The sequence below is a fragment of the Psammomys obesus genome, unplaced genomic scaffold (assembly GCF_907164565.1).
Source record: "Psammomys obesus unplaced genomic scaffold, mPsaObe1.curated_primary_1811, whole genome shotgun sequence".
In the NCBI taxonomy this organism is placed as follows: domain Eukaryota; kingdom Metazoa; phylum Chordata; class Mammalia; order Rodentia; family Muridae; genus Psammomys; species Psammomys obesus.
In genome coordinates this window covers 13095515-13116046 of record NW_026596057.1, presented here as the reverse complement: position 1 = coordinate 13116046, position 20532 = coordinate 13095515, and the positions used below count along the sequence as shown (strand labels likewise).

Genomic DNA, 20532 nt, shown 5'->3' with positions numbered 1-20532 from the left:
AATAATTTACCACTTTTCAGAAAACAATCCACAGATAAAGAAAGCAAAGGAAAAAAAATCAACAAGTTAAACTAAAAGAAAAAGACATAAAGTACCTTGGTGTGACTCTAACCAAGCAAGTCAAAGACTTGTATGAAAAAAACTTTCAGTCTCTGAAGAAAGAATTAGAAGAAGATATTAGAAAATGGAAAGATCTTCCATGTTCATGGCTTGGCAGGAACATGGTAAAAATGGCCAGCTGACCAAAAGCAATCTACAGATTCAATGCAATTCCCATCAAATTACCAACAGAATTCTTTACGGACTTTGCAAGAAAAATTCTCAACTTCATATGGATTATCAAGAAACCCAGAATTGTTAAAACAATCCTCTATAATAAAAGATCTGCTGGAGGAATCTCCATCCCTGATCTCAAGCTGTATTATAGAGCAACAGTAATAAAAACTGCATGGTACTGGCATAGAAACAGAATGGTGGATCAATGGACTCAAATAGAAGACCCGGAAACAAAATCACACACTTATGGACACCTGATTTTTTACAAAGATGCCAAAACCATACAATGGAAAAAAGATAGCATCTTCAACAATTGGTGCTAGACTAACTGGATGTCTTCATGTAGAAAAATGAAAATAGATCCATACTTATCATCCTGCACAAAACTAAAATCCAAGTGGACCAAAGACCTCAATATAAAACCTGACACACTAAATCTGTTAGAAGAAAAAGTGGGGAAGAGCCTTGAACTCATTGGCACAGGAGACAACTTCCTGAACAAAAACCCTACAGCATAGGCTCTAGGAGCAACAATCAATAAATGGGACCTCATGAAACTGAAATCCTTCTTGTAAAGCAAAGGACACTGTTGTCAGAACAAAGTGACAGCCTACAGACTGGGAAAGGATCTTCACCAACCCTATATCTGACAGAGGACTAATATCCAGAATATATAAAGAACTCAAGAAGTTAAACAGCAACAAATCAAGTAACCCAATTAAAAAATAGGGTACAGAGCTAAAAAGAGAATTCTCGATAGAGGAACTTTGAATGGCAGAGAAACACTTAAAGAAACGCTCATCCTTGGTCATTAGGGAAATGCAAATCAAAATGACCCAGAGATTTCACCTTACACCCATCAGAATGGCTAAGATCAAAAACTCAAGTGACAACACATGCTGGAGAGGATGTGGAGAAAGAGGAACCCTACTCCATTGTTGGTGGGAATGTAAACTTGTACAATCACTTTGGAAATCAATCTGGCGCTTTCTCATACTTCAAGATCAAGTACTATTTCAAGATCAAGCTGTACCACTCCTAGCATATATCCAAAAGACGCTCAAGTATACAACAAAGACACTTGCTCAACCATGTTTGTAGCAGCTTAATTTGTAATAGCCAGAAGCTGAAAACAACCTAGATGTCCCTCAGTTGAGGAATGGATACAGAAATTTTGGTATATTTACAGAATGGAATATTACTCAGCAATTAAAAACAAAGAAATCATGAAATTTGTAAACGGTGGGAACTAGAAAAGATCATCCTGAGGTATCCCAGAAGAAAGACACACATGGTATGTATTCACTTGTAAGTGGATATTAGACATATAATATAGGATAATCATACCAAAATCTGTACACCTAAGGAAGCTAATCAAGGAGGACCCTGGGTAAGATGCTCAATCTTCATTCAGAAAGGTATCAAAACAGATGCTGAGACTCATAGCCAAACTTTAGGCAGAGTGCAGGGAATCTTATGAAAGAAGGAGGAGATAGAAAGACCTGGAGGGAACAGAAGCTGCACAAGGAAAGAGAACCAAAAAATCTGGGAACAGGGTCTTTTCTGAAACTGATACTCAAAGAAGGACCACGCATGGAGATAACTTAGACCCCCTACACAGAAGCAGCCCAAGGCAGCTCTGAGTATCCAAGAGGGTTTCACAATAATAGGACCAGGGACCATCTCTGACATGAACTCAGTGGCTGGCTCTTTGATCACCTCCTCCTGAGGGGAAAGCAACTTTACCAGTCCACAGAGGAAGACAATGCAGCCACTCCTGATGAGACCGGATACAAAGTGAATAAACTGTAATTATTAAAAAAAAAATTAAAGAAAAAAAAGAGGCACCATCCTCTCTATCCAGCAGCTGGGATGTGAAGTGAGGCTGCTGAGAACCAGAAGGGGTTACCAGCTTTAGAGTCCTGAGTAACGGACTAAATGATATAGATTAAATATGGTGCCACAGTGGTACCGTAACAACTCAGACATGAGAAGCTTAGTCTCTCAAGCCATGGAAACTTTTGATTTTCAAAGATGAGTCTAAAAATAACCACATAAGAAGGAATAATTTTTGTATTTTGTAAATGGCATAATTACAGACATATAAATTTCCTTAGGAAAAGAGTTCAAGTACACACACAAAAAAACTTACTTTTTGTTTAAATCTCTGTTCTCTACAGCTTAAGAATGTTAAAATGTATTTTAATATGTATTTAGTTTTTTTGTGGGGAGGATATTATACAAGCTGATTCTGACCTTTCACCTTGCAGGCCCCAGAATCAAGGCCACAGTTAGGCTTGCCCTCAAGTGCCTTTACCTGCTGAGCATTTGCTGACTCAAAAGCTGCACTAAGAAAAAGCTGAAGCATTTGTATACTGGTTGAATCCTATCATGTGATTAAAAGAAACACATGTAATCACCCTTAATGGATCACTGGCTGGGAACTTTAGATGTGTAAAAGCTGGATGAAAGGGTTGAGACTCAAAAGTGGAGAACTACATAAAGTAGCAAATGTGAAGATGGACCTACTTGTAATTATCGTCTTCCACAAACTTTTGTAGTTCTTCTATATACTGAACGGAGTTCAGGTATTTTTGGACATGAGGCAACATGGGAATATCTAGGCAAAAGATGACAAATGATTATTCCAGTAAAGTGCAGAGTAACAAGAAACTTAAGGAGAGAAATAGAACTAAGGGTAGCTAAGGCCTTGTGGCACCCAAGCTGAAACTAACGCCAAAAAAGATATTCTTTAACTCACCATATTCACAGGACTGCTGTAAATCAGAAATTATTCGAAGAATGTTATTCATCAAATTTGATCTTTGCTCATTTTCTAGAATGCTGCCCGTGGATGGGTATGCCGAGTCAATGTAAGTCAGGTCTGACAAATAGATACCTGGAACAAAAGCAGACAAGTGACTCCTAGTGCAGTTTGGATGACTCGAAGAGGGAAGAAAACCCAATCTGCAAATGCTTTCCAGCACGTCTTATTCAGAGTACATTATTAATATAGTACCACGATCTCTTGGGATTGAGACCTCTAGAGTTGGGGTCAAGCCATACAAACCTAAGTTCCTTGTAAAGTCTCCCGTGTTGTTTTCACGTACAGATTAATCAATCAAAGGGCAAAAGGCAGAGTTCTTGAACTGGCAGGGGTCATTTTATTCTCTAAAACTCAGCAGTCACATCAATTCAAACACTACCCACTTTCCAGTTTTTGTTTTATCTAAGGAAACCCCCTGAGTCAACACAGCCAAGGCCTTCTATAGGGAAGTTAACATTAGCCTCATAGCCTTGCTTTCAGCTCACAGCCTCAACTATAAAGAGTGTTTTAATCTAGCAGGTGCAAGTGAATTATCTGTTTTAAAGACCAGCAGCTCGGTTTCTGAAATCATTTTTGTGATTACAAACTCAAGTTGACTTCCTAACCAACGTCATGTTTTCTGTGATCAGTTAGGAATGACATATTTCTCAAAGCTTGGTCATATTCGTCCTGAACACGGGAAGCTACGGCTTCAAAAATATTTCCCAAGAGACACACCCATGTGGAATGTAAAAGCACACTGTCACTAGGGAGGGACATAACCCACCAGGACACACAGCCCTGCTTTCTAAAAAGACCCTGGTTCTCCTGTTGGCCACTTTCTTTATTCAACTACTTTTAATATACAAGTCTGTTAATTCAAATCCTTTACCTTTTATGTCTAGCTAAGCGTCAGTTATTCTTTAGTTTCCATATAAGTCCCCATATAAGAAATGTAGGAACTATCTAGGATGTTTTCAGAGAAGAACCTGAAATCTACAGTTATGAAAACAACACAGCCACCACTCTTGAGACTTGTCAGGGACAGCCAGGCCCCAGGGGCTACTCTCGAATCCTTACCTTTACCAACTGTGTCCTATCACAAGCTGATGTTATTGATACCATTAACTTAACAAACATTCACGACTGCATGAATGCTTTGAGTTTTCTCATATCTTATTTGTTCAAGATTATGAACTTGCTGGATGGGGTGGTGAATGCCTTTAATCCCAGCACCTGGGAGGCAGAGGCAGGTGGATCTCTGTGAGTTCAAGACTAGCCTGGTCTATAAATTGAGTTCCAAGACAGCCAAAGGTACACAGAGAGAAACCCTGTCTCGAAAACCAAGAAAAAAAATCAAATAGAAATAAAATAAAAAAGACTATGAACTAATTTTTGTAGTTGTTCTTTTTTGTTCTCTAAGAATGATGTTTGGACAGGAGGTGGAGCTTAACACAACATAAAAGCCTGGCTAACCTGCTTACTCACCCCTGTGCACTCACTAACTCTTTTCTCCTTTGTTTCCTCCCACCCCCAATCAAGTCTGGTTTTTATGGTATTCAAGTAATTCACCCTAAACATTTTTTTCCCGTGAAGAGCTCAAATAAAAATCTATTTAGGAGTTAAGTCCTTTTTTTTTTTTTATTATTAATCTTTAAATAAATTCTTCAGCACATAAATTTGAACAGCTGACACATCCATCATGACCATCAAATTAACCACAGGCTAGAAACTGACTCTATCAAAAAGTCTTAAATATAGATTACTTAATGTGAAAAAGAGGAAAAACCCTAATACACCGTTATAGTTGATACTACAAGTAATCTTTTCCAAAACTCTTTTGAAGAAATTTTAATGTAAAACTGAAAAGCAAATTTTCACTTTACATCCAGACAATTTTATTGAGCAAGCTGTACGTGTCTAACAGGAATGTCATATAAAATTTAAGTTTAATTGAATGAAGCTATAATAGTTTTCCTAAGTTTGACAACCCTACCCAAATATCATACATGAACTAATAAATGAACACTGTTCACAACACAAAAGCAGTTTGCTTTTAATCAGAGTTTCTCTGTAAATGTGGCAGCTATAAATTAATTGAAGTTCCAATAATAAGGTTAAGTCAGTTGAGAATTAGGTAATGACTAGATCAGCTTTTTTCTATTACTGCTGTTATCTCTCCTTTAAAAAAAAAAAAGCACTGAAATATTGAAATACCATTTTTAAGATTTTTATAACCAAATATATAACATGAAACATTAGCAAGAATAGTTTTACAAATTTAGTTTACATTTCCAAAAGCTGACATTTGATAACTGCAAAGATGGTTTTCTCATGAAAATTAGTTTTTTTAAAATTTGAAATGTTTCAAAGATTTTATGTGAAGATATACAAGCAGTGGAAAGTGTTTATGAATAGATTGCATTCTGCCTTGCTCTCAACTAAAATGCAGGGTTTTAAGACCAGACTGAAAATGAGATACATGTATTTTTATAGCACTGCTAGTTTTTATGTGGCTATTGTTTTGGCCATAGGGGTGAGGGAAATACTAAAAGGACCTGGCAAGCTCTAAGTGAGAAGCTTCTTTCACAAGTTCTCAAAATTATCAAAAACATGAAAAACAAAACAAAGCACAGATATTCGCAAGAATGAGAATGCCTGAAACAAATAATTCATCTCAGCAGAGCCACAGTATCTGGAATTAGAGGGTTCTCTGTCATCCCAGCCCAAAGCAGCGTACTTCTCAGATCACGGGGAGACACTGTGCATCTGGCATGGTTTTGCTTCCCTGTTGCTGTTCAGAATTATCTTGCAAGTACTCTGGGAGATTCAGGAAGTATGCAACCCACTGTAAGGTTCAGCACTGGGCACTCACATTTGTTACAGCTTTTATTATTCTTTAACGACATAACCTTCGGTCACTTACTGACACTGAAGGGGTAGAACTGTCCCAAATTAAAGCACCTATTGTATAAACAAGGCAAACACACACACAACCTCTCTGCCTTTCTAGACTATCAGTTCATAGCACAATCTTAGTCAAGGCACAGCCATTTACAGTATTTATTGTATTTATAGTATCATTGTTAAACATAGCATGAACTAGAAGTAACAGTCTAATCTGGGTACCGAAATTCTGTAATTCTCACTTAGGAAAATTGAGCCCACACTACCCTGCAGTCTCACCAAAAATGATGCCAGAGACACCAACTTTACAATTACACTCAGACTGGCAGAGAACGGCCTCTTTCTTTCTTAGGCTCTTGAGAGATTAGAAATTTCTATTTCCCTATGCAGAGATTAAAACACAAAACAAAACGACACAAACAAGCACTTATGATGAGTAACTGGTCAAAAAAGCTTCCGATTTCTTGAAATTCCTACAGTACATGTAAAATAAGGGCCAATCAGATCACTGCCTAAAGATGCCCTACTTTTTGACTTTCTGTTAGGTTCATGAAACACGCTTACCAGCACCACTGCTGATAAAGCAGGGTCCACTTACAGCCTTCTGCATCTTTCTGTAACAGGATGACTAAGATTCCACCTTTTATACAGCCACTTTTATACACTGCACCGTGCTCTAGTCCCCTACCTAACACTGCATTTGGCACATTACCTTCTATGTATGGTAATTTGTGACTCAGTGTCTGTGCTACTTAAAATGGTGATAATGGATTTATTTGAAAATCAAATGACTTAGAAATGCTAAGGATATTTTATATACAAAATATACAATATTTAAGAATCATGTTTCTTATCATCAACCATAAAAAGGTAAAATTTGTGAAGAACAAAGTGTTTATTTTTAAGTGCACATTATCTGCACCATGAGTTCAAAAAGTTACTTCTGCCTCAATTATGCTAAAGCTGAGTAGGGCATCCTTGATTCTGTCTTGCTCTTAACTGTATAAAATCGTAGTGTTTTAGAGCTTTGAGTTCGTTGTTCGGACTTGCATTTGGATCATTATGTGCTCTTTTACATGAATGCCAATACACAAAAGGTAAATAAGTACTTGAAAACAGTGTTGAAATAAAACAGAAATCAAAATGTATTCTTAGGTGTATTTACCATTAAATACAGATGCCTTAAAATCAGCAAAAACAAAATACCTATATCATAGTATTGAAAATTATTTGGCCAAGATCACGACCTCTTGTAAAAATGTAAACATCTGGTCTTTATCTCCTACCTAATCACTCTGCGTTACTTATTTTCTGTGACTGTGTTTGCAGTGCAGGACTGGACCCTGGCCTTCTTGTGCTGGACAAGCACTCTCCCTCAGAAGTATGTATGGCTTTTTCTTTCTCTTTTTGAGTCCACATTCACTGGCTTGCCTGGGCTGGCTTGAAGCTCACTGCAGATTCATAGGGATCTGATTGCCTCTGCCTGCTGAGTGCTGGGATTAAAGACCCAGATAGAAAAGCAGTTTTCTTTTAAGAAACATTACACATTTCCTTACAATTTCTTGAAGGTTTAAAACCGTCTAAAACAGCAATGTTAGAATACAATGTTTAACCGTTCCCTGAGGCTGTCAAAACTCTACGGTTAGGTGGCTGCTTCTGGTGAAAGCATACCAACTTACAGCTTGCAGCTACTTTTAAAATGGAATACTAGTTTTTTACAACTCAAAAGCTCCGTGGCAGGCAGACTAAAATGTTTATTTTATAATTGCCTGCTGAACTATGATAGTCTGTTTCCAGATGGTGCCCTTCCTTCAACCTGCACACAATCTCTCCTTGTTCAGAGCTATTCAACCTCCCGCTGATCCAGCTCCCCCTCCCCATGTAGGGCTACAGAGAGGAAATCCTATGGAGGAGGTTCCCACCCCCTCCTCAGGCTGCAGCCCTTTTCTAATGACGTAATATGTGGGCTGAACTTGAGTCTACCCAGACTGGGAATCACACTTCGGGATACTCACTCGCGGACAGTCTGTCAGCTGCGGCTGGTTACTGCACCTATCCATGCCGCAGACGGCACGCTCAGAATGCATTCTCTGCTGGATTAGAGAAAGTCCACAGACAGCTCCAAATTCCACAGGTGACCTGTCAACCCAGCTGATTAGTGCTATAAAAAGGAGTTCCTTACTGTTTGGACTCAACAGTCAGAAACAAAAATGCAGTTGCCACTGAAGTCAAAGGCGAATAAACTACACTGATCTTTTAGAAAGCAAGGGTAAGGACGCACGTTTCCGGATTCACTTTTCAACAGACACCAAAGGTATTTTAATATTTCTTTTACATTTATTAAAAATTCTATGTCAAATGCATAATTTTCCTTTGTACTAGAAAGTATGAGATCTACCAGGGAGCTTTAGAAGACGCTGCTGATTTGTATCTGAAGGTTTTGTTTTTGTACTTTTCTGTAAAAACTAGTCGCTAAGTACTTCAGGATGGTTAATGCATTGTTTAAGGTCCAAGCTAGTGTGTGACTACAGACTGATACACACGCTGGGTTCTGAGAACAAATACTTCAGTGACACCAGAAAGTTCTACAAGTAACTCATTAAATGCCTAAGGCTTATACAGCACAACAACCAACAGCAAAGGATGCAAACTAAAGAAAGCAACTGTGAGCTGGCCAGGTTCTCTTCTGAAGGATGTCCTGTGTGTAAGAATGCACATCAACCATTAGGATTCTCAAAGCATGGCTACAAGGCAGAGCCATGCAGCTGCATGGTCGCAAGAAAATCTTACAACACAACAGAACTCTTGTGAGGGTTTAAGTTAATCTATGGTATTTCTTGTTAAGATTCATCATTTTAGAGACTTTCCTAAGTTTATTTACAACAGAAATTTCACTTTAGAAACAGATTAAAACTGCTTCTAACCGGAATTACTTGAAAAGTAAATATTGACACAATTAAAACTTCCTTCAAGGTAGGATTGAGAGAAGTATTAGGGTCATCAGGACTAACAATATGAACTCAGATGGTGTTACTACTTAAGAAAAAACTGAAAGGCCAAAAGCCTGTTTTAAAAACAATCTTGGTAATTAACTATACTAAGAGGTAGGCATGTGCCCTCAGCATTCTATCAGTGGGGGCTCTGCTGATCATGAGAATTACGAAATTACTCCTCATCGATAGTAAGCTTGATCACCAAAAGGCAGCCAAGCCTTTATGCTGGGTGGATTCCCTGACCTTTATCTTTAGTGAAAAGAACTGTCAACAAACAAACGAGGTTAATGTTCAGATTTTGTTTTTTCAGCTTTGCTGAAACATTAAAACTCTCAATTCTGAGCTTGGTTAAATAATTATTTTTCAGACGAGTCTGATAAAATTTCCAAGTCATCTGTCATCTCTGTTGCTGTTTGCCATGATTTTTAAAAGCAGGATCTCATTTGTCCTCAGGTCTTCTAATGCCTTAAGCAAGCATTTAACACAATGTGTGTATAATTCACAGATAATGATTCGTTCATTTTGCAAACATTTCCAGAGGTATTCTCAGGTCAGTTCCTCAAACACAGAGACAACCAGGAAGGTCTCTGTCCACCTGGTCGGTCAGCGCTTCTCAGCTAACTTCACTGCCTCCAGCTACTCTCAGTATGGGGCATAGCCAAAGGAAGCAAAGCCAAGCTTTTATTTTCCTTATAGCTGACAACAGAGCAACTCTGAAGAGAAATACTACTAACAAAATGAATACAACTGCATAGATTTTTTTTTCTTTTCTAAAAATCACCAGGCAAATGTGCAATTTAAGCTTCAGTGTACTATAACTAATTTTTAACATTCTCTTGGGACCTAGGAAAAACTTAACATAAATAGAAAGGTTTTACGAGGTAACACAGATTTATGGATCTTTCACTTTTAAAGCTGAACATGTGTGGGAAACATTAAATAAGGGACTACTTTTAGACAATGTAATAGTAAACAAAATTTAAAAATCCGTTCTTTGCTCATGATGTATGCTTTAAAAAATGTGTCTCCTAACCCTGATTTAAGGGACAATGAACTCATCATTACTGTGACAAAGAAGCATAAAACAAATATCACAACCAGAAAGAGCTTTTAATGTAATTTTAAATCTTATGACTGACTTTCTGACCATAGTGATGCAAGACTGTGTAGAACAAAATACCCCAAAACTCTCCATGTTTTTAATTTAAAATTTTCTTGTTTTGGTAACTTCTTTCATTCTAGAAAATATTTAAATAATTTTATGAGTCAAAGAATTTCTGTCCTATTATTGAAATGATATAAGGAAATTATACATACTTGTGCAGAGGCTAATGGCTTCTATTTTATTTTATTTTTACTGTTCTCTGTTTTGTTTTTAAATAAAATTACAGTTAAATTCCAAGAATTTCCTACAAATACAACTCCAAAGCTGTCACCAGTTTTAGTACAGGTGACTCTTGGAGAGTAAAAGATGTTCTGTAATAAACGATGGCTCCTCTGGATTATGTTTCCTAGTGTCAGAAGCCACAGTACAAAACAGAAACTAAACCTCCACTTGTGTCCTTCTGCCACCAGCCAGCAACAGAAGGCTTTGATGTAAATGCTATTACTTCACCAAATAACTCCCCAACTTCCCAGGCTTTGCTCATTTATTATCTCTCCTCTTTGAACACTCAACTAAACTGGACACACCAACTAAGGAGAGTGCAACTGGCAGCAGTTTTTACATCAGCTGAAAAGCTTGTGTTCCACAAAGAATGTGAGTGTGTGTACGTGCGTGTGTTGGGGGTGGGTAGTTCTAAGTTAGATTACATAAACACAAACTGATAGAACACATATGGGCAGAAAGGAATGACAACAAAGTAAAGGGTTGTAGAAACAACCTAGACTGCAGAAGAACGACCTGCATGTACTTTTGCATGACAAAGGAACAGGCCAGGAAAAAATCTACAAGATGTACATGCCAAGACACCCTTTGCCATTACAGGTACCAGAGTACACAGTCCTGGGGCTAGCACCTGAACCCCACAGGAATGTTTTCGGTTCTCTGGGACTTATTCTTTCTAACTAATACACCACTTTTAGCTCACAGTGCTACAAAGAATGCCCTCTGAGAGAAAGTAGTTTAGAAAGCGGAGACGTATAATGAGGTGATTAATTAAAAGCATGAACCCAACCAGAAGACTGTCTGGGTTCAAATTCTGGCTCTACCTTTTCATAGCTGTGTGGCTATTGATAAGGCACTTTGGGGTACCAACTCCTGTGGAAATGATTATAATAATCGTCTGTTTCACTCGGTATGACAAGAACAGTTTAATGTGTATAAAGGGCCGAAGACAGTGCTGTCTCCTCAAAGATCCACTAGGTATTGAATAGTGTTCCTGCTGTGCTGTCAGTACTACTCATAAACAACCTGGGGTCTGACCTCTTACATCAAGAAACAAGGGTGCAAAGTATGTAAGAAAAGTATGTAAGAAAGGCCTCGAGGGTTCCCACTGCTGGCCTTACAAACGGCAAACAGCATCAAGCTGCTGCAGGTGTAGCTTGCTCATGACCCTCATCACAGGAACATACATTCCCATTCCTTCCTCACTCAACTGCTCTCCTCATCAGGGAGTTAACTAAAGAGAAAGGGAGAGTGATCTAGGCTCTTGAAAGAGTCCCAGTGTTGGATTCTAAAGAATAGGTACTTCTCATCTGCCACAGTCAAGAGGACACTGTCCAGGCACACATTCTGGCTTAATTCTTGCTGCTACAGATACTGACCGAGGGCCAAGGAACCCAAGTTCTAGACCTGTTTCTAATATTAGTATGTTTGGCCCTCAGCACACACATGGGTACAAAAAAGCTCTTTATATTCCATTTGGTGATGCTTGTTGAAAATAAGAATTTTTTTTTAACTAAACTACAACCCACAAGACTTTCTTAACAGAAAACAGCTGAATCACCTATAAGCTTAGAGCATATACATAACTTCGATTCAGGAAACACAATTACCCACAATGACTCTTAAGTACCCTGTCATTCTTAAACCTGTCTCCCGTACCAAAAGCAGATGATATAAAAACTGCTTCACTTCCTGTTAGTCTAAAATGTTTGACTTGGTAGGTTTAAAACAAAAAGTCATGGTATTTACTGCAAAAGACTGACTAACTGATCTTATCTAAAACACTGAGTAGTAAGATCACCTGGGGACTACAGTGTCACCCAAGGAAAGCTTTAATTAATATCTCACATACACGGCGCACTGTTTTCCTAGTCTTGAGAGAATGACTTTTCCAAAAGGCACTTCAAAGGGCTCTTAAAAGCTCCGATGGACCCGCAGTGTGCCTTTCACAGGATGGGCTCTGATGAAAACCTCTTCAAAAACTGCTACATCAGGTGGAACTGGCAGAACTACAGCAGATGGGATCTGATCTTTAAATATCAAATACTGATGGAACAGGGAGCCTAAGAATTCAAGTTCAACGGAATTTACTAATACCAATCACTCAGTGTTCCCTCAAATGCTGTGGGAGTGTGAATGAGAATTGCCCATCACAGCCCATCACGTATTTCAACACGTGGCCCCCAGTCAGTGGTGCTGTTTGTGGAGGGTCAGGAGGTGTGGCCATGCTGTGGGGAGACATTGCTGGTGGTGGACATCTCAGAGTCTCATCCTACTCCTGGTTCGCCATCTTTACTGAGGTGCCTTCTCAGCTTCCTGTTTCCACCACCACGCCTCTTCACTATGACCCATTCTTATCCCTCTGGAAGTATAAACCAAAATACATTCTTTCTCCCATAAGGGGCTTCTGCTCATGGTATTTTATCATAGCAACATAAGAGTAACTAGTACAGAACTTTGTTTCTACATTACTGCTCTAAAGTTTTTAGCTTTTTTTCAGTGTACAAACGCTAGGTTTCACAGTATTTTTGTTCAAGTATATCACATATTTTGACCATATTCATGACCCATATCTCCTTTAGTCTTTTCCCCATATAACCCCTATTTTCATAATTTCCTGTTTTCACGTCATGTGTGAATATCATGTGTCTATATAAAACCTAGGTTCCATATATAAGAGAAAATACAAGATATTTGCCTTTCTGGGTCTCTTCTTTTCCTTAGTAAAATGACTCAATTCCATCTATTTTTCTTCATATGACTTAATTTTGTTCTTTACAGTTGAACCGTGTGTGTATATACACACATACACCCCATTTTCTTTGTTCATTTCTTTGTTTGTCTCTTGATGGACACCTAGGCTATAATTTAGCTGTAGTGAATAATGTTGCAATAAACAAGTATGAGCAAGTATCTCTGTAGTTGACTTAGGAGTCTTCAGATAGATTTCTAGGAGGGGAACGGCTCAACCACACGGCAGTTCTAGTTGTTGTCTGAGGAACCCCTGTAATGATTCCCAAAGTAGCTATTCTACTTTCTATTTGGTTCCTCTACCCTCATCCTTGCCAGCATTTGCTATGTTTTTAATAACAGCCATTCTAGCAGGGATAAAATGAAACCTCAATTTAATTTTGATCTGTATGTAAATTAACTCTTTTTACGTTTTCTCTTCACTCAGTTGCTTTCCAAAAGACACCGCGGTACAACTTCATTTCAAAATGAAGGCTTCTGTTTGGACCCTAAGTGTGCTACTCTTCCTACTAGGCATTGGTCACTGCAAAGGAGGACAGGTCAGAATTAAAAAACTAACCCAAAGGAGATATCCCCGTGCCACAGAGAGTAAAGAGGAAGCAAAGAAATGTTCATACACGTTCTTGGTACCTGAACAAAAAATAACAGGGCCAATATGTGTCAACACCAAAGGTCAAGATACAGGCACTATTAAAGACATGATCACCAGGATGGACCTGGAGAACCTCAAGGATGTGCTTTCCAGGCAGAAACGAGAGATAGATGTCCTGCAGTTGGTGGTAGATGTAGATGGGAACATTGTAAATGAGGTAAAGCTGCTGAGGAAGGAAAGCCGGAACATGAACTCACGAGTCACTCAACTCTACATGCAACTTTTACATGAGATCATCCGTAAAAGAGATAATTCACTCGAACTTTCCCAGCTGGAAAACAAAATCCTCAATGTCACCACAGAAATGCTGAAGATGGCAACAAAGTACAGGGAACTAGAGGTGAAATACGCTTCCTTGACTGATCTCGTCAATAACCAGTCTGTGATCATCACTGTGCTGGAAGAGCAGTGCTTGAGGATATTTTCTCGACAGGACACCCATGTGTCTCCCCCTCTTGTCCAGGTGGTACCACGACACATTCCTAACAGCCACCAGTACACCCCTGGTTTGCTGGGAGGCAATGAGATACAGAGGGACCCAGGTTACCCCAGAGACTTACTGCCATCACCTGATGTGGCAACAGTGCCCACAAAAAGCCCATTCAAGATTCCAGCCATAAATTTCATCAATGAAGGTAAGTTATCATTTACTGGTCAAAGGGAAGAATGAAGCTAGCACGGTATATGATTAGTGCAACAATACTCTTAGTAAGACCTTGTCTTTGTGTGATGGTATCATACATGTTTAATCAAAATTTCAATTTTAAAAGTAATATTAGAATATCTCTCTTCTCCCTGCTCTAAGTTTATAGGTGCTTATAATTTTTTTTTTCTGTGAAAAAAGTACTCTTCCACCCCAATTCTTACAATGGAGGTTGCCATCAATGAGAATGACCTGATATGAAGGAACTCACTCTGCACCCTGAGCCTGCAGCCAGCCTGGTCTCCTCCCTGCCCTGCAGAATCCTTTCTGCTTTCTCTTGTGCTCTGGCCGTTTTCCTTTTACTTAACAAAAATCTAAAGAATACCAAGCATCTTTTTAAAAATGTTCACCAAACAGCCTAATAAGCAGAAATAAACCGTAAACATTTTAGTCACTTCCTTTTCCTCTTATAAAATGGTAATCAGTATTTGTTTAATCTTAAAAAAACAACTTTATCTCCCCAAGATTATATTCTTAGGACAAATTTCTCTAAGTGAGACTGACAGACTTTTGTGTCCCATAAACACAGTCACGTGAATTCAGAGCCCAAACAGCTGACTTAGACTCAAGTAACCCACTGGAGTGCCGGAAGAGAGACAGTGTCACCAGCTGTGGTGTGCCCGCGCCTCACTTTCCTCATCTGCAATGGGAGGAACAGTGTTAGGACGGGGCTCAGGGTTTAACAAAGTGTGAACAGCACTGCCTGGCACCCATGCTGGTTCCTGCCAAGAACGTCTAACTGCCTGCTAACTGCCACCAACAGTTATTCCATCACAATATACTCTACACTGGCAATAAGCCTCGTTTGTAAAGTACACATACACCATCAATTCTCTGCAAAAAGGAAGTCTCATTTTTCTCATTTTCCTTTCATGTGTTTCCTTCATAAAAACTTGTTCCAATAAAGCAAATCCACATACTTTCTTCTAATATTCTGTGACTTCTGCTCATTCAAATGATATGGTTGAGATCAAATGAATGAATGGATGTTGCAAACTGAAGGTCCTTCTTGAAGCCCTCGTTGACCTCCATAGACCTGAAGTAGTTGTTTATATTCACAAATACCTCTACTGGCTGTAATGCATGCATTTCTTGAGTTATATTATTTTTATAAGTACCCACAGCCCATCTAAGTAAAATGCATTCCAAACTATAAGCTCATTTCTAGCAGATGGATAGTGTTATCTCAACTGTAGATACTAAACATTAGATGATAACACAGAGCCTCTGAAAGTGATCAGTTCAAAGACACTTATGAAAATAAAAGTGTTAAGAGTATCATTAAATTAATTTTCAAAGACATGCACAAAAGTATGCAGTGGACTTTTCAAACATGTTTCATTAATCCTTTAAGGCATGATTTATCAGTATACTAGTTTCTACCTAATTTATAGATTAAAATATTTGAGGTGTATTTTATTAAGCTATGATAGCTTCAATTATAGAAGTATAGAAGCAACTGCTGTTGGGTTTTCTAAGTAGATCCTGAAATTTAAATCAATGGCATCATCAATTTTAGCAGAAATAAAGATGCATGTATTTATAACAAACCAAAAAGTGCTTTACAGAATGAAAACATCAGTTCTAGTTTTTTTTTTTTTTTTTTTCATACACTGAGCTACAGTACAAAAAAACTCATAGGATTAAGTGCATGCCAAGGACTTGGCATGCCCCGTTCCCTAAAGTGTGTCTCATGAGAGCGAGAAACATGTGTGCACACAGCAGTCCTAAGAAGCCAATCTTTAATGTCAAAATTAAGGCATAGAGATAATTCTTATTTTAAGTAAACATTAGCTCCAGTTTTAATCTATAACCAAGAGGAGAAAAAGTGCTAATTTTATCCATGTCTTCTAGAAAGTAATTTGAACTAAAATTTTCTGAGGTTTTGTATCAATTAAGCCTTACAGATATCTAAACTGTAAACACATAGTTCACTGTTCAAAAATGGAATGGATTAGTAAAGTTAGAGAAAAATTTGCATGTATTAGAAATGTTATTGAATGAAAACTGAACTCAGATAACCTAGAATTCTTCAATTTATTTAAACATCTTTTTGTTGTTTTGTTTTTCGAGACAGGGTTTCTCTGTGTAGCCCTGGCTGTCCTGGACTCACTTTATATAGCTCAGGCTGGCCCTGAACTCAGAGATCCACCTCCCTCCATCTCCCGAATGCTGGGTTTACAGATGTGTGCCACCATGTCTGGCTTTATTTAAACAGCTGTTAAATAGCAGGAAAAAAATACATAGTTCTCTGGTATTTAACAAACACAGGTTAAAAAAACAAACAAACAAAAAAAAAAACCTGCCTGATATAGAAATCTTTACAGAGCCTCCAAATCTGAAATTTTTGAGTGCTGGCAGTAAGGTTTTAAGTAGCAAAGTTTAGTCTCAAATCCAATGGGCACAATTCAGGACACTCCTGTCCCGGCTTCTAGATGAGGGCTACTTAGCCTGGCTGCTGTCACCATCCTGAGCACTTTTAAGTATGCATTTGCATAAAATGAGAACCGTCGCACTGTGCCCTTGTGAAGTCAGAGAGGGCAGTCACAGGGCATGGAGCCTATCTAGAAAGGAGTATTTATGTGCCCTGCCCGTGAAGTGCCTCATGTGACATTAAGTACCACCAGGCCTTAACACAAGAATTTAAAATAAAGTATGTTCCTTAGACACCCTAACTTGCTTAAAAGCATCAATTCAGGAACAAAATGTGGCTAACTTTAGAAATTCCAGAACCGTTTTCAAAGTAAGGCTATCAAGCACTGGGGCAGTTTCTGGCCCACCTGACAGACTGTAAACATCATCCTGTCATTTATATTTCAGACATAGACTCTTACAACAGCTGTCTAAGTCTAAATACACTTCAGTATGCAGCCCCCATGTGGCTTACATGAGGCCCCTGAACTCCCTACAGCCTAACTCACTCTACTCAGCTTAGACACAGGAAGACAGCAAACTCCTGCTCAAATCTCGGCTATGCTCCCCTTGAAACCTCATCTAAATGCTTTGCCACACTGTATCAGAACTAACCTTTTCTTATCACTTCTCTCTCATACCACCGAATCTCTGGGCCTGGAAAATAGTCTAGCCTGTACTAGATTCAGAAAAGGTAATTCTTTTAAATTAAAAAATTCTTTCATTTGTATGTCTGTGTGTGATTAAGGAAGAGGAAAAGGGGGTGACATCAGTACCCATGCGGTTATCCCCGTAACAGTGTTTTGTGCCACATGTAATGCAGCAGGATGCAAAGCACTCTGTTATTTTTTGTGCATGAATTTTTACAACTTGAGGGTTTTCAGTCATGTCTTACTAATCTCTGACTAGCTGTCCCGAATGTCTCAATCTGCATGCGTGTGTTAAATGAAGCTCTGAAGACATCTAGTACATTACTCCTGCACGTGAAGATTAGGGACAGAAGGGAAAATGGACTGACAAGCACTGCTAACTATGACTGTTAGGTAGCTGCTGTGTTCTGAGCAGAGAGAAGCACAGTGCATATACCCAGTTCCAACACTTGAGAGGCTGCAGCACGAGGATCTGGAGATCAAGGCCTACCTCTAAAAAGGGAAAAGAAAGAGGAACCTTCGAGTACCTTGACTGAGAACCCCCAAATCCACTTCTGACTTAAAAAGAAAAACGCTTCCTAGGATTCCCTGCACTCTGCTCAAAGGTTGGCCATAAGCCTCAGCATCTGCATGGTAGTCTGCAGGGCAGAGCCTTTCAGAGGTCCTCTGTGTCAGGCTCCTGACTTGTTCCCTCTTTTCTCCTTCTTCTGATGTCCATCCTCTTTGCCTTTCTGGATAGGGATTGAACATTTTAGCAAGAGTCCTCCCTCTTGATTAGTTTCTTTAGGTGTACAGATTTTAGTAGGTTTTTCCTATATTATATGAGTGAGTATATACCGTGTGCGTCTTTCTGCTTCTGGGATAGCTTGCTCAGGATGATCCTTTCCAGATCCCACCGTTTACCTGCAAGTTTCATGATTTCCTTGTTTTTCATTGCTGAGTAATATTCCATTGTGTAGATGTACCACAATTTCTGTATCCATTCCTCCACTGAGGGGCATCTGGGCTGTTTCCAGCTCTTGGCTATTACAAATAAGGCTGCTACAATCTTATGAAAGAAGTGGGAAGCAGTATGATCTGGAGAGGACAGGAACTCCACAAGGAGAGCAACAGAACCAAAAAATCTGAGCACAGAGGTCTTTACTGAGACTGATACTCCAACCAAGGACTATGCATGGAGATAACCTAAGACCCTTGCACAGATGTAGCCCATGGCAGTTCAGTATCCAAGTGGGTTCCATTGTAATAGGAACAGGGACTGTCTCTGACATGAACTGATTGGCCTGCTCTTTAATTACCTCCCCCTGAGGGGGAAGCAGCATTACCAGACCACAGAAGAAGACAAGGCAGCCACTCCTGATGAGGCCTAATTGACTAGGATCAGAAGGAGGGAAAGACCTCCCTTATCAGTGGACTTGGGGAAGGGCATGTGTGCAGAGGGTTGGAGGAAGGGAGGGGTTGGGTCAGGAGGAGGGAGGGAACCACAGGGGGGATACAAAGTGAATAAAGTGTAATTAATAAAGAATAAAAAAAATTAAAAAATTATAATAATAATAAAAAAAGAAAAACGTTAAGCCAGTTATGGCAACAAGGGCTGCACTTCCAGCATCTGGGAGATGGAGACAGGATGGTTGTGATTTTAAAGACAAGCTTGTACTACACCACAAGTCCCAGGCCAATTTGGGCTATACGGTAAGATACCATCTCAAAATAAATAACAACCTCAGCAAACTGGGGATGCATAAACTAGAGTTAAAAAAAATATTTTAAAGCAATTATCCTTGAGGCCTTCATACTGGACACAAAAATAAGGAGAAAAATAAGAGAAAAAAGAAGCCAATGAAACAGTGTAAAAAAAAACATATATGCAATACCTGGTGTTACTTAAAAATTTTTTTCCAGATTATTATTTACTAGTAATCTATAGTATAGACACTGGTAATTTTGAAAAAGTTACATATGAAATAGAAAAATATGGAACAGAAAATCTGACACTCACTTTTTACATATAGTTTTCATTTCTTTTTATTTAAAATGAAAATGAACTTGACTGATGCCCAGCTAAAACACTAAGACATGAAGTCTAAAGAACAAGTGTCTCCATTTTCAAGAGGCAACAAAGAAGGAAGAGCTCACATTCCCTAAGAGTCCCCTTCAATGAGACACACTACAGTGTTTACAGCACAGTATTAATAACATTTGTTAACAGAAAAGACAATACAAAACTTTGTGTTTTAGGAACCCAAATTTATAAAATACAAAGCAGAGAAGAGTGGGAAATGAAACAAGTTAATGCTTTGAACAGTGGAACTGATGTCGCCTTTCATTTAGTTTTAATATATCTCTTAGTTTCTTTAACTTATAGAGAGCATTGTGTATAGATAAAAATCTGTAAGGAGGACATGAAGGTAAGACTCTTGGTTTAATAACTTTTCATGCTTATCTTTTACATTTCTCAATAATCAACATTTAAATTACAGGACCATTCAAAGACTGTCAGCAAGCAAAAGAAGCTGGGCATTCAGCCAGTGGAATTTACATGATTAAACCTGAAAACAGCAATGGACTGATGCAGCTTTGGTGTGAGAACAGTTTGGATCCTGGGGGTTGGACTGTTATTCAGAAAAGAACAGATGGCTCTGTCAACTTCTTCAGAAACTGGGAAAACTATAAGGTAAACGAGTCAGTTCAGACCCAGGGAGGGTAGACACAAGCAGGCCTTGCAATAGTGACCATGCGAGTCAGACTGAGACACGCGGTTAAAAATGTAGCTATCCACATGATTTTCATTTTCTAGCTACAGGGCTACTCTCCTCTCTAGCTGTACAGCCACAGGTAAAATGCGAAAAGAAAACTAGGGATACCCCTTAAAATTCTCTTGCGTCTGGATAACTTATACATACATACACGCGCTCTACAAAGATAGTTCCACTTTGAGACTTTAATATCTATCTATCTATCTATCTATCTATCTATCTATCTATCTATCTATCTA

At 38.7% G+C, this 20532-nt stretch overlaps 2 protein-coding genes across 7 annotated transcripts in view; one reads left to right on the top strand and one right to left on the bottom strand.

Moving 5' to 3' along the window:
* Ralgps2 (Ral GEF with PH domain and SH3 binding motif 2) overlaps positions 1-20532 on the bottom strand; it is a 126114-nt gene that overhangs the window by 27654 nt on the left and 77928 nt on the right. For all 6 annotated transcript variants that reach the window (XM_055624376.1, XM_055624374.1, XM_055624379.1 and 3 more), the window contains exons 10-11: positions 3038-3175; positions 2806-2896 (exon numbers count right to left, since the gene is read on the bottom strand). In XM_055624376.1, coding sequence (XP_055480351.1) covers positions 2806-2896; positions 3038-3175 — 229 coding nt within the window. The remainder of the gene's footprint in view (positions 1-2805; positions 2897-3037; positions 3176-20532) is intronic.
* The window catches only part of Angptl1 (angiopoietin like 1), a 17204-nt gene continuing 4683 nt past the window's right edge, over positions 8012-20532 (top strand). The window contains exons 1-3 of the mRNA XM_055624380.1: positions 8012-8303; positions 13548-14407; positions 20018-20211. Coding sequence (XP_055480355.1) covers positions 13588-14407; positions 20018-20211 — 1014 coding nt within the window. The 5' untranslated portion in view covers positions 8012-8303; positions 13548-13587. The remainder of the gene's footprint in view (positions 8304-13547; positions 14408-20017; positions 20212-20532) is intronic.